The sequence below is a fragment of the Mesoplodon mirus genome (assembly GCF_964341445.2).
Source record: "Mesoplodon mirus genome assembly, chromosome: 14".
Taxonomy (NCBI): Eukaryota; Metazoa; Chordata; class Mammalia; order Artiodactyla; family Ziphiidae; genus Mesoplodon; species Mesoplodon mirus.
In genome coordinates, this window is record NC_138990.1 from 47,103,541 (window position 1) to 47,115,967 (window position 12,427).

General features: G+C 50.8%; 1 protein-coding gene across 1 annotated transcript in view; it reads left to right on the forward strand.

The window, feature by feature from the left end:
• Positions 1-12,427, forward strand: part of PLB1 (phospholipase B1) — a 193,667-nt gene that overhangs the window by 163,759 nt on the left and 17,481 nt on the right. Inside the window, exons 49-54 of the mRNA XM_082643282.1 lie at positions 4,496-4,561; positions 7,597-7,657; positions 8,451-8,509; positions 10,693-10,760; positions 10,948-10,991; positions 11,209-11,308. Coding sequence (XP_082499408.1) covers positions 4,496-4,561; positions 7,597-7,657; positions 8,451-8,509; positions 10,693-10,760; positions 10,948-10,991; positions 11,209-11,308 — 398 coding nt within the window. The remainder of the gene's footprint in view (positions 1-4,495; positions 4,562-7,596; positions 7,658-8,450; positions 8,510-10,692; positions 10,761-10,947; positions 10,992-11,208; positions 11,309-12,427) is intronic.

The following is a 12,427-nucleotide window of genomic DNA, read 5'->3' on the forward strand; positions in this document are numbered from 1 at the left end:
TGCCAGGCAACCCCAGAGCACATTCCAAAAAGGATCCATCTGTTGGCCAGCCCAACTTCACCGCACCAGGCAACGTAGAATTCTGCATTCCTCAGGTCCCATCTGCTCCCTCCCATGTGCCTTGGAGCTATATAAAAGTCCACCAGCAACTCAGTGTGAGCTGACAGGGGCCAGGCAGCACATATTTTAATCCTAGCTGAGTCTAAACATAGAGGCAACAGGCAGGACCCAGCAGGGAGGAGGGGGCGGGGACGGACGCAAGCATGGGGAGCTCTCTCAGCTTCCTGCCTGCTCCTCCCCCCGCCCCAATCAACTGCAAGTGCATTCTGCCCAGCCGGGCACTTAACAGTGTTCCATGGATTTCTGTTAGACTTTAAGGTTGCACACAGGATTTTACGGCCAACTTTTGACCAATTGCACTGTGGACTGTGTTGTCCCCGTCCTGCCTTCATGGCCTCTGCCCGCTCCTTCCCTAACCCAGGGCAGCTGGCTGTGGCTCCTCCTCAAGCTTTGAAGAAATCAGCCAAAGATGAGCAGGGTCCTTTTTCAGGTCTTATTTTTCTTGCGCTCTCTAGAAGCGTTTGTCAGAGTTAGCCACCTCCTCCGTGAATTTATTCCTCCTTGCATTTGTGGATGTAAAACCACCTGGATTGTTCTGTTTTTCTAGTGTCTACCCCCTCCCATCTCTTTTAATGACCCTCCTTCCTTTCTCCCAGCATGGAAAATGTGGACATTCTCCAACTTCCATGTCTCAGCCCTATTCTCTTTTCTCTTTCTTTAGGTCCCCGCACTCTGAGATCTGTCCATTTCCAGGGTTTCCCATTAAATTTCTTTGCCTAGGATCCCCCAACCTGCGTCGTCATTTCTTACTTTTTTCCCCAAACTTGAGCTCTATTTCTAACCCTTAAGAGATCTTTCCCCTTGGCTGCCCTCTATGGTGTAAACTTACCCAGAAGGCAGATTAAACATATGATCAGGGTACCCACAAAATGGGGGAACCAGGGGGAAACACGGAGAGACAAACTGAAATAATTTCAAGTGATATTTCATCCAGTCTTTCATCTTGAGAAAAAGCTGAGGTTTGTTGGATTCCCTTATACTTACTTGATTGTTTAGCAGTGTTTCTAGTTTGAATTACATATGGGGTCTATGATCTTTTGAAGGCTTTGGACTTCTAAATCTCCCATTCCTGCCCTGACCTCCTCATCATCTCAAACTCAACATATTCGTTCAAAAAATAATGTTTGAGTAACAACGTCCAAATAGGAATGAAATCGTTGTCTTCCCAAACTCTCTGATCCGTAGGACTTCCTATTTCTGTCCATATTGTTGTGGCTGTCACAGTTCTGCAGGTGTGAAACATCAGGCACGCTCTCTGATAGGATTCTGCCTAGTGCTTTTCCCGCTGGCACCCTTTCCGTTCCCACTGCCACCACCCCAGTTCAGGTCCTCATCACTTTGTGGGTTAAAGGTCACCTGATGCTTCCCATCATAGAGCAACAGAGAATTTTATAACCTTAGGATCTCAGTGCAGAGGGCCTTGGAGTCCTGTGGACTCCAATCTCTCATATAATAATTGAATTATTCTCCCGCATCCCTCCCAAGGCAACTAGAGGCTATGGCCTCTACTTAAACTTCTACACTCTCAAGGCAGTGCTTTTCTAACAGCCAAGTGGCTACCTGTTGACAGGTTGTAAAATCAGCCTAGTAGGTCACGTTTGGGATGGGATGATGGTATGGGATAGGATGGGAGGATGGGATGGGGTGGGGGATGGGATAATAATACGGGAGGATGGGATGCGATGGGCCAGAAGTGTCAGAGGGTGTTCCATGTGCTGCTGTTAAGTCCTCCTCTCTTCTACCACTACCACCCTCCCCTTGGTCTTCTCCTCAGTTTCCTCAATTATTTATCGCAGACGAGTGTCCCAAACCCTGCCTCACGTAGTAGGTATGTCTCCTTGGAACGTGGCCCCCGCCCTGAAGTTGGTGCCCGGCCCTGACAGTACACACCTGGTTTGGTCCGAGCAGCACAGAACAGAAGAAAACCAGCTCTCCTTCACAGAACTTTACACCTAGTAATGCTGCCAAGATAAACATGACCTTTTCCCGAAGCCACTGACTCATGTGGCTGACTCACATCAGGTGGCTGTCTGGGCTGTGCCCACCGGCAGGCCACACCATCTTTGCACAGCTCTGACTAGGAGAACATATCCTTGTGCTGGCCTTCAACAGGCTTAGCTTTCTACTTACTGGTGGTATCAACCTAGCCTAGGAGAGCCAGCGGACTAATGGGCTCCCTCTTCCCTCTGCTCAGTGCCAGGCCTTTAACCCAGTCTGACTCATGCAGACACAGTGCGGTCAACGGGCAGTAAAACAGGCCCAGGGCACCCAGGCCGCCTGTCCGCCCCTGTCCTGGACCTGTTCTCATTGTTCCTGTTCTGGCCTCACCGCCCACCGCATTCCAGTGTCTCCCTGACGCCTTAGTTCAGTCTCCCCTCTCTGACCCCTCCCTCTACTGTTGGATCATGTGATGAAATAGACACTCCACTTTGATTTGAAGCATGTCTGGAAGGGCAGGGGGCGTCTTTACCCTCCGGTTCTTCCTGTGGTAGCCACTCTGAGACTAGCTCCAGCCCCCAGGCCCTGTGCCCAATCGGGGCTCCCGTGAAGTGGGGAGCGAACGATAATGAGTGACCCCCCTCCCGGTGAGTCTCGTCTTTGAGGACCACACATTCCCAGATCTTGCAACCGTTCCTCAGCAACTACTGCACTTGACACACTATCCTCTGACGCTTCGCTGCCTGATGCTTCTCATGTTCTCTGCCTGACTGGGTTGTAAGCCTCTGTATCCTCCCCTCATTCTGGCACCTAGAACAGAGCTCTGAACACATGGGGCTCTACAAAGGTGGGTCATTTATTTATAGGATGCTCCCAGAGTGCCCTCGTCTGATGGTGAAGCTCAGGGGACACTGAATAGCATTGGCCAGAGACAAGCCTCGTTAGCCGGGGCGACGTGCCATTGTCAGCTCTGTCTCCTTGCGGTGTTGCAGGTGGTCCAGGGCACACTTCCTGCCCTTGGCCCTGAGTGCCCCTCTGAATCGTGTTTCAGCTAGGAATGCCGAGACTCAGAGGTTAGGAGAGACGTGCACTGCCCAGGGAGCCAAGGTCTGTGCTGAGGGCTTTTATGTACATAGATTTCATCCTCCAAGGTGACTGCTGAGACCTTCTCTTCCTCATCCCTCTGTCTGACCAGCAGGGTCTTTCTCGGACCTGATCCCCGTGATCAGGAGGAATTCCCCGTGAGGAATGGAAGGAGGCCGCTGCTGGTCAGGAGGCTTGACAGGTCGGGCCCGGCTCTGCACTCACTGCCTGCTCTCCACGTGGAGCAGGTCCCGCCTCCACTCTGCCCCTCAGTCGTTCCTCATCTGTAAGGTGGGGGCATTCAGGCGTTGCAAACTCAGAGGCAGTGCCAGGCCGGAACACAATTGTGTGGACGGGATCAGGTCTGGGACAAGAGGAGGTGGTAGGGCCAGTACTGAAGGGCAGGCACCTCTTCTGGAAGCATTCAGAGTCGTGGTCTTCTCTCCTCTCCCTTCCTTTCCTCCTCTTCCTTTTTAAGCAGCTTTCAGGCCAAAATAGAGCAGATGGGCCGTCAGCTTTCAACCCCTGGTTCGGATCTGCAAGGACCTCGTCTCCAGCATTCCTGTCCTTCCTACTTACTCCCATGTTATTCCCCAATTTTCAGACCATGGCCCTTCTACGCCACTCAGCACGTCTTGTGAAGGTGCTGACAGCCCTGGGCTGTTTGGCCTGATCTCTGGCTTATGAACTTCTTCTTGCTTCACTGTCATTTTCACATTTTCTCATTACCTGCTTTCCCCCGTTTCTCCTTTGTCTACTTCCTTCTTCGACTAACTTATCACCCACAACTGAATAGACCTGGATTCTTGACTGGGCTTGTGTGAAACTGACTGTAAAATAAATAGGCGAGCAGGGAATGGAGAGGCTGTTTCACGAGAAAAAAACACAACCGGAGTATGTGAAGCCAACCCGAAGGGGGTAAGATACATAATTCAAAGGAGGCAAAATAATAATAATAGCAACAGATATTAAAATACATTGATGATCATAACACTTTTTGGTGAAGAAAAAAGTGCTATAATGTGAATCTCTTGCCAGAGAAATGACAAAGGAAAGAAAATCATTCTGAGGATTAGGGAGATGTTCAATTGTCAGGGTGAAAACAAAAGCGCAGAACCCTGAATAGAACATGTATGGAACCCTTTTTAGGCCGTTTATTATGCATCCTTTGTCAAAGCTGTTATGTAAAACCCTCTAGGGAATGAATGAAATTATGTTTGTACGGTTCTTTCTATTTAAATGCAGAAGATCATGTTAAACAAATCTACAGGACAGGATTGTTAGTACTTAATGTTTCCTAAGCAATCTTCCAGGCTGTCAGATAACCTCTCCCTGTGGTTTCTTTCTCTCTTAGAATGAACCCTTCCTGAGAACCCCCCGGAACAGTAACTACACATACCCCACCAAGCCATCCATTGAGGTAACCCCTGACGCACGTCTGTCTCTCTCAGGGACAAACCATTTCCACCTCCCGGCGACTCAGGGCGTGGTGTGGGTTTCGGAAAGTTAGCTTAATCAGAAACGTACCCCTCTTACATACTGGAAATTGGAATGTGAAGAAAAGGCTCCCGAACCACAGAGTCCCAGCATTGTCCCAACATGTTCTCAAGTGTTTACCTGATGTCAGCAACCAACTAGAGGAAGCGCCTATGGATCAGTTTTCTTTGACCTTTGCACAAACATCATTTCTGATCAGGCAGCTCAGCCTTTCAAGAAGAGATGAGGGGGAGGCGGTGGGTATGATGCACTGTCAATTTCCTGTAGTTGAGTGGGAAGAACCTCAGTTCCGGGGGCTGGGCCCAACAGGAAGCTGACACATATGCAGGTGGGTCTCCAGGGCTTGTTTGGTTCAAGTCAATCATTCTAGCTCTGAGGATTCAGGGCCCATGGCTTTAGGGACAGCTACTGCAAAGATGGCCTGAAGGATCCTGAACCACACCAGGCCTTGCAGGACCGGCCTGGTCCAGACCACTTGTGTTGGCCACCAGATCGAGGGGTCAACCACCAGTGTCGGATGAGCACCTATGGTTTGTCCAGTCTTGTGAGGGGCCGGAGGGCGTTCAGAGAAGTGTCCACGTGGTCCTGCCCTCAGGAGTTAGAGGTCATTCCAGACTGGGCACCTACTATGTATCAGACACTGATTCAGGAAGATAGAGCAGTGCACCAGACAGATGGGTCCCACCCCTCATGGAGCTTACAGTCTACCGGAGGAGGCATCCAGTAGACAGCTAAGCACAATCACTTCAGATAGTGAAGACAGCTCTGAGGAAGTTGATGCAGGAAAGTGAGATGGGGCAGGGAGGGTGGCATGTTCTGATGAGCTGTGCAGACCACGTCAGGCCTCTCTGAGGAGGAGAGATTTGAGCTGGGATGTGTATGATGAAAAGACACCGGCTATCTGGAGAGCCAGAGCCAGAGTCCCAGGCAGGACCAGGGAGTGCAAAGGCTCAGAGGTGGGGCTGAGTTGGGTGTATTTGATGAGAGAAAGAAGTCAGTGTGGCTGTGGGTGTGTGAATGAGGTAGAGAGTAGGTCATGAGACCAGAGGGTTTATTGAGGGACCGATCACACAGAATTTGAATCCCTAAGAAAGAAGGTTGGACTTCAGGTGGAGCGCTGTGGGAAACTGTCGGAGGTTCTAGGAGAAGGTGATGTAATCTATTTCACCTTTTTAAAGACTCCCTGACTAGTGTGGAAAATGGATTCTGGAGCAGCAGGAGTGATTGAGGAAAGACCTTTTATAAGCCAGCTGAAGCTCAGGCTCACGTTAGCCCAACAGAGGCGTGTCCCAGGCCAACCACTGACAAAATCCATTAGAGTTTAAGTGTCAGCTACATCTTGTCAGTTGGGCATTGATTGATTTATCTAACATGCGTATATTTATTGGATGCCTAAATGGCATAGGCACTGTGCAAAGTGCTGGGTATACACTGGTGAATACACTGGTTCTGGTTTTGTCCTCTTGGATCTTAGTCTCATGTGTCTTTGCTTCTGTTCCTGGAAGAGTTAAAAACCCAGGCCTAGAAAGGGGTGGGATTTGTTTCTTTTTTTTAAACACCTTGCTATTTAAATTAGCCACAGACAGGCAACAGCAACATTACTTGAGAACTTGTTAGAAATGCAGAGTCTTAGGCAGCACACCAGTCCTGCTGTCTCAGGATCTGCATTGAACAAGACCCGCAGGGGATCTGGGTGCCCTGGCGTACGGTGCCAAGTACAGTTCTTCCCTTGGGACAGATGAGAGCGCTCCATTTCCAACCTGGGTCTGTCCATCTGCATGGGGTGGGCTTGTCTCTGGCTCACCAGTTCTCTGACATGTTTCTAAAGTGCTCACGGCTATAGAATTTTTTTAAATTGCATCTTCCCCGGATATTTGTCATCTGCGCACAAATGTGTTCTTGATTTCAGTAGAACTCCCACACAGAAGGACTCCATCCGTGTGAACTGAGCAGTTCCTTGGAATAAACTAAATTACATCAGATTAAGCAACTAATATTTAAAGGAAGTTTCATTCTTGCTCCCTGTGAGAGGAGTGTTTTAACAAGGCATGTCTTCCTCATCATCTGACCAAATGAAAGAGACAAGCTTCCAAAGCCTTTGGCAACCACACGCCTAGAGAATCAGTCAACCGGACAACACCTGTGTGTGGAGCCCTACTGTGCACTCAGTCCTCCTGGGCTTGTCCCTCAGGCCCCTCTGGGCACGTGCAAGTGTCTGCACTAGGGAAGGGACTCTATCTTTCCCCCAACTTCTGCGCCCTCTGCTTCCCTCCCCATCCCCTCCTCCAGCGCCTGGCAAGTGTGCCCTATATTCCAGAGACAAGAGAATTGGACTGAAGGTATCCAGGTTATAGACATTAATTTATATACATTCAAGGAATTGGTTGGCTATTAAGTTAAATACGCCAAAAGAAATGATATGCACGTATTCAGAAATGATATGCAGAAAGCAGAAACTTTGCAGTTGTAAAAATTTCACATTACTGTCCTAAATATATTGTAGTTATTGTTTTGGTCCTAGCATTGTAATTAGTGTCCATTAGTTTCATGTTAAACGACACCATCAAAACCCACATGGAGCCTCTTATTAGGCATCCAAGTCTGTGTTCCTTTGGGAGACCACCTGTTGCACACCTTCACTGTTTTCTCCCCTGCTTTGGATGACTGTGGGCTCCATTTAAGGGTGTAGATAAGTTGAGGTGGGAAAGACTGTGGGTGTGCATGAGTGTGTCCACACATCATGTGTTTTGTGCATGGTGGGTGGGGAGAGACCTATTTTCTCCTCTCTGATTCCCCTCTCACTCCATCCACAACTCACAGCTCTAGCCTCACACTATCCCCTACAGTAACATAATTCCAGCCTCCACCAAGAATTCCTTAGCTAGTTCTTCCTGGGCTGAAGCTAACCTTCCTGCACAGTGAGTGTTGGGCGTTGTGTCTTTCCTCCTATTGATTTAGAACTGGGGCAGTGACTTCCTGTGTGAGGAGTGGAATCCTTCCAACAGTGTCCCCACGTCAGGTGAGTATACACATCATCACCCCCTTCAGTCAAGGGCCTGGCTAAGTGTCAGGTTGTTGGGAGAACCTACAAACACACCTGGGAGCCTTGAGCAGGTCTTGCTGATTCCCATGCAGTGCAGACCTTGATCCCGGGTAGCCCATGCCAAGCTAGGCTGCAGCACTGCTGGGCTCCCAGGCTCTCCACAAACCACACTTCTCCTCTCGGCTTAGTCCCAATGGCAGCCTTTCAGACCTCCCTGCCCAGTGAGGTAGGTATAGTCAGGGATTGGGGTCCTCTCTACCTGTGCTCATGACCCACCCACCCCCCACCCAGCTGGAACTTTCCTGGACCACTCCAGTGAGAATTGGGCTCCTCTCAGGATGGATAAGAGCCGTCAAGCCCATTACCTTCAGTGCCTTAGTTGCTCTGAATAGATGGAAAATACAAATTTTCTAAAGCCTTAGGCTGGAACTAAGTTTTTTGTTTTGGTTTTGGTTTTTTTTGTGGTACGCGGGCCTCTCACTGTTGTGGCCTCTCCCGTTGCGGAGCACAGGCTCTGGACACGCAGGCTCAGCGGCCATGGCTCACGGGCCTAGCCGCTCCGCGGCATGTGGGATCTTCCCAGACCGGGGCACGAACCTGTGTCCCCTGCATCGGCAGGCGGACTCTCAACCACTGCGTCACCAGGGAAGCCCTGGAAATAAGTTTAATGGGAACCTGTGGGATAAGAACAGAATCTCAGACTCCGCCAAGTTAATAGTTTCAAAGGAAGACCTCCACTGACCATCCGTCTTTCTTCCTGTCTCCCTAGTCCATGAGCTCCGACCAGCGGATATCAAAGTGGTGGCTGCCCTGGGTGACTCGCTGACTGTGAGTACTGAGCTGGGCCAGGCCCTGTGCGGAATCAACTCTTCCTCCACATCAGCTCTGTGTTCAGCATTTAGCTGAGAACATACCTGTATCCGGCAATGAAACATAGCCAGGCAGCCACAAAACACCACCAGGCGATCGAGAATGCCCTCCCCTCTGCCCTTCCACAGCCTGGCTCAATACCACCTCTTCCACGGGGCGTCCCCTCCATCCCCTGATAGAAGCCGTCCACCCCCCTTCCCCACTGTTCCCAAGCATTTCATCTGCGTGTGTTAAGGCAGCGGTCCCCAACCTTTCTGGCACCAGGGACAGGTGTCGTGGAAGACAGTTTTTCCACGGATGGGGGAGGGGGCAGGGGATGGGTTCAGGGGGTAACATGTGTGATGAGTAGTGGTGGAGAATCGCAGATGAAGCTTCGCTCGCTTGCCCGCCCCTCACCTCCTGCAGTGCGGCCCAGCTCCTAACAGGCTTCGGACCAGTACTGGTCCGAGGCCCAGGGGTTGGGGACCCCTGTGTTAAGGTACTTATCCAAGTCTGCCTGCCTTTACCAGGGCAGGCTCCTTCCTTCCTTCCTTCACCCAGACTCCTAGGGTGGTGGGTCTTACCCACACACTGCCCAGCACCCGCTCACCCCATTTAAAGATGTGTTCGTGGGGGCAGAGGGGGCCCAATACCTGCACATAGCACAGTTTCACTAAAGGAATTGTATTGGCCAACTATTTAGCTATTGTCTGTGTGTGAGACACTCTGCTAGCAATTCAGAGGGAAAATAAGTATGAGATGTAGTCTTAACCTTCTAGAAACTTGTCCAGCTGGGGAAATAAAAAAAACTTACACAGAAGGAGGCATGTAATCATATAGGGGACAAACAGGATTTGTGAAATCAGGTATACATTTCAGTAAAGAACAACTTCTCCAGATGTGTGTGAGTGTGTTTTAATTTTGGAATGAACGTGGGGAAAGCTGTGGAAGGAAGGATACACACCAGGCTCTTAACCATTAGTTGATTCTGGTAGTGTGTATGTGAGGGTAAGGGGTGAGGAGGGGAGGGGATGTAGAACCCGGAGCAGGAGGCAGGGTGATTAAAGTAGGGGTAAATTATTAATTAAAACATCTTTGTAGGGCTTCCCTGGTGGCGCAGTGGTTGAGAGTCCGCCTGCCGATGCAGGGGACACAGGTTCGTGCCCTGGTCCGGGAGAATCCCACATGCCGCGGAGCGGCTGGGCCCGTGAGCCATGGCCACTGAGCCTGTGCGTCCGGAGCCTGTGCTCCGCAACGGGAGAGGCCACAACAGTGAGAGGCCCGTGTACAGGAAAAAAAAAAAAAAAATCTTTGTATCATTTCACTGGTTATAGTGAATGCATATTACTTTTGTAATTTTTAAAGAGGAATACTCTCTTTTTTTAAGATAGGGCCTTTAGAAAGCAACTATACTCCAATAAACATTTATTTAAAAAATAAGGCCTTTAGAAAAAGCGTTATGGAGGAGGCAGAAATTGACAAAGGTGTTAGAGAATGAACTGGAGACTTAATGGCTGGAAAGGAGGCACTTTAGCATTCCCAGAAAGGATGGAGTGGCTGGTAGTAGGCTGGTCCAAGGCCCTCATGCTTCAGATCAACTTATTTAGACCTGAAGGTTTGTGTGGACAGGGAAGGAGGCGGTGAACAAGGAAAGGAAAGTGGACACCAGGTCATGGTGAGCTCCGAATGTTGGTGAAGGGGTTTGGCTCTGACCCTGTGAGTAAGAGAGACCCACTGAAAGGTCAGAGTCGGGGGGAGGCGTGAAGGAACAGGTGTGCTTGGCAGAGCAGGTGGGCAGCCCCGTGAGATGGGAAGAGACGCTGGAGACCGTGGGGTCAGGTGGAGGCCAGAGCTGTCCGCGGTGAGGAGATGAGAGTCTCAACTGGAAATATGGCAAAGGGAACACGAAGAAAGGGATGCAAGCCAGAGAGGGTGGGGAGGAAGAATCTTGCTTCTTCCACAACTTGGTTACCGGTTGCGTGTGGAAGATCGGGAAGTCAGGACGACTCCGAGATTAAGTGGCCTGGGGAAAAGCTGGTACCATTTTCAGAAAAGGTAAATCCAGGCCCCAGCTGCTACACCAGGGCAAGAGGGCCCCTCCCCAGTGCCCCCAGCCGGCACCCGACCCAGCCCAGCTCTAGAGCCTTCTCTTTGCCTTTCAGACAGCAGTGGGAGCCCGACCCAGCAACTCCAGTGACCTCCCCACATCCTGGAGGGGACTCTCCTGGAGGTGAGGGTGTTCTCCACTCATCTCTGTTGATGACGCTCCCCACAGAAGCATGGGTGGTGTGTTTCCCTGTCACCCCTCGAGAGATGAGGCCGGGTACTCGAGAATCCTGCCCCAGGGCAGACTGTCTGGTTCTGACTCAGAAATATGATGACCTGTGATTTTAACAAATGTGCTTTCTCTTCCCCAGCATTGGAGGGGACGGCGACTTGGGGACCCACACCACACTGCCCAGTAAGTAGCAACACAGAGAGGCACCATCACTGTGGCCGTAACAACCCCTCCCTGAGGCCAGGGCCCTTCCCCTGAGGGAGGGAAGAGAAGGTTGTCTGTAAGGAGAGAAGTCAGCCTGCCCTGAAAAGACCCAGAAGCGTCCTGCCCACACCTGTGCCCCAACACTGCACGTCCATCTCCCTCTCACCTGTGCTCTCTGCTCCTTCCCTCTTCAAAGACATTCTGAAGAAGTTCAGCCCCAAAATCTTCGGCTTCTCCACCGGCACCCGGGAGGAGACGGCCGGGCTGAATGCAGCAGTGGAAGGGGCCAGAGCTCGGTGAGTGGACGTGGGTACTGGAGGGACAGAGGAGGTCAAGGCTGAGAGATCGGGGACAGAGAAGGGTAGTGTCTGGGACCGGGGCCCACAGACGGACAGTAAGAGCCGTGATGCACGGAGCACTTCTGCTGCCCGGCCCTGAGCTCCCCGTCATGTGGATTATCTCCTGTAATCCTTACACCCTTCAAGATGGGTACTAGCGTGAGGACACAGAGGCTTAGACCGTTTCCTGAGTGGCCCAAGGTTATCAGAGCGAGTGACCAGAGGAGCCAGGATCAGACCAGGCTGAATCAGAGCCTATGCTCTGCCCACTGCGCTGTTAGCACCTCTCAGGGCAGCGGGGAGAAGCCCTTGAGGGTGGCTGGACAGGAGGCATGCGGCCAGGGCGCAGGGTGCCCTCCTGCTGATTCCAGCTGACCTCCCAGCCCAGAGGAGGCTGGGGTCGAATGTGCAGGTGACGACTCTCACCTTGGGGACACAGAGCAGGACCTCACGGCCGGCCGCCCTTCCCTTCTCCCTTGCCTCTGAACCTCCAGCCCTTGACTCTGAAAAAGCCGTATTTTGACACTAGGGAGTTAGATGGTAGGGCCCTCAAAACAACATGGCAGTTGTTTGTTTTCACTTGGATTTCTGTGGTTGACAACAACCCAGATAATTAAAGTTGAAACGCCTGACGGAGTTCATTGATTTTCTGCACAGAGCGTGCTGGATCTTTTCTTTGTAGAAGGGTTGCTGCACTCAGATCACCAGGGAAACAGAACCGGCTTGACTCACCCTGTTTACAGGGCAAGTTCCTTTCAGACGCGGTAAGGAGGGCCCCACGCTCGCTTTGAGCCTCTGAGCCACAGGAAGCGATGTCAGGTCCTCAACGTCATAAGCAGGAAGAATTATTTTCTGCAAAAAATTGGGCTTCATGGGGCCATAATATCAACCTCTAGTTGCTGGTATTACCATTATTATTATCTTTTTATTATTATTTTTTTAGAGCCCAGGCTTCATTAACCAGGAATTGATTCCTTAGTCTGTTGACATTCAAGCCCCTTTCCCCTTTCTGCTTCACTTCTCTTAAACTGCTTTTTCTATTTCACTGCTGCTTGGTGTCTCCATCAGGCACCTAGA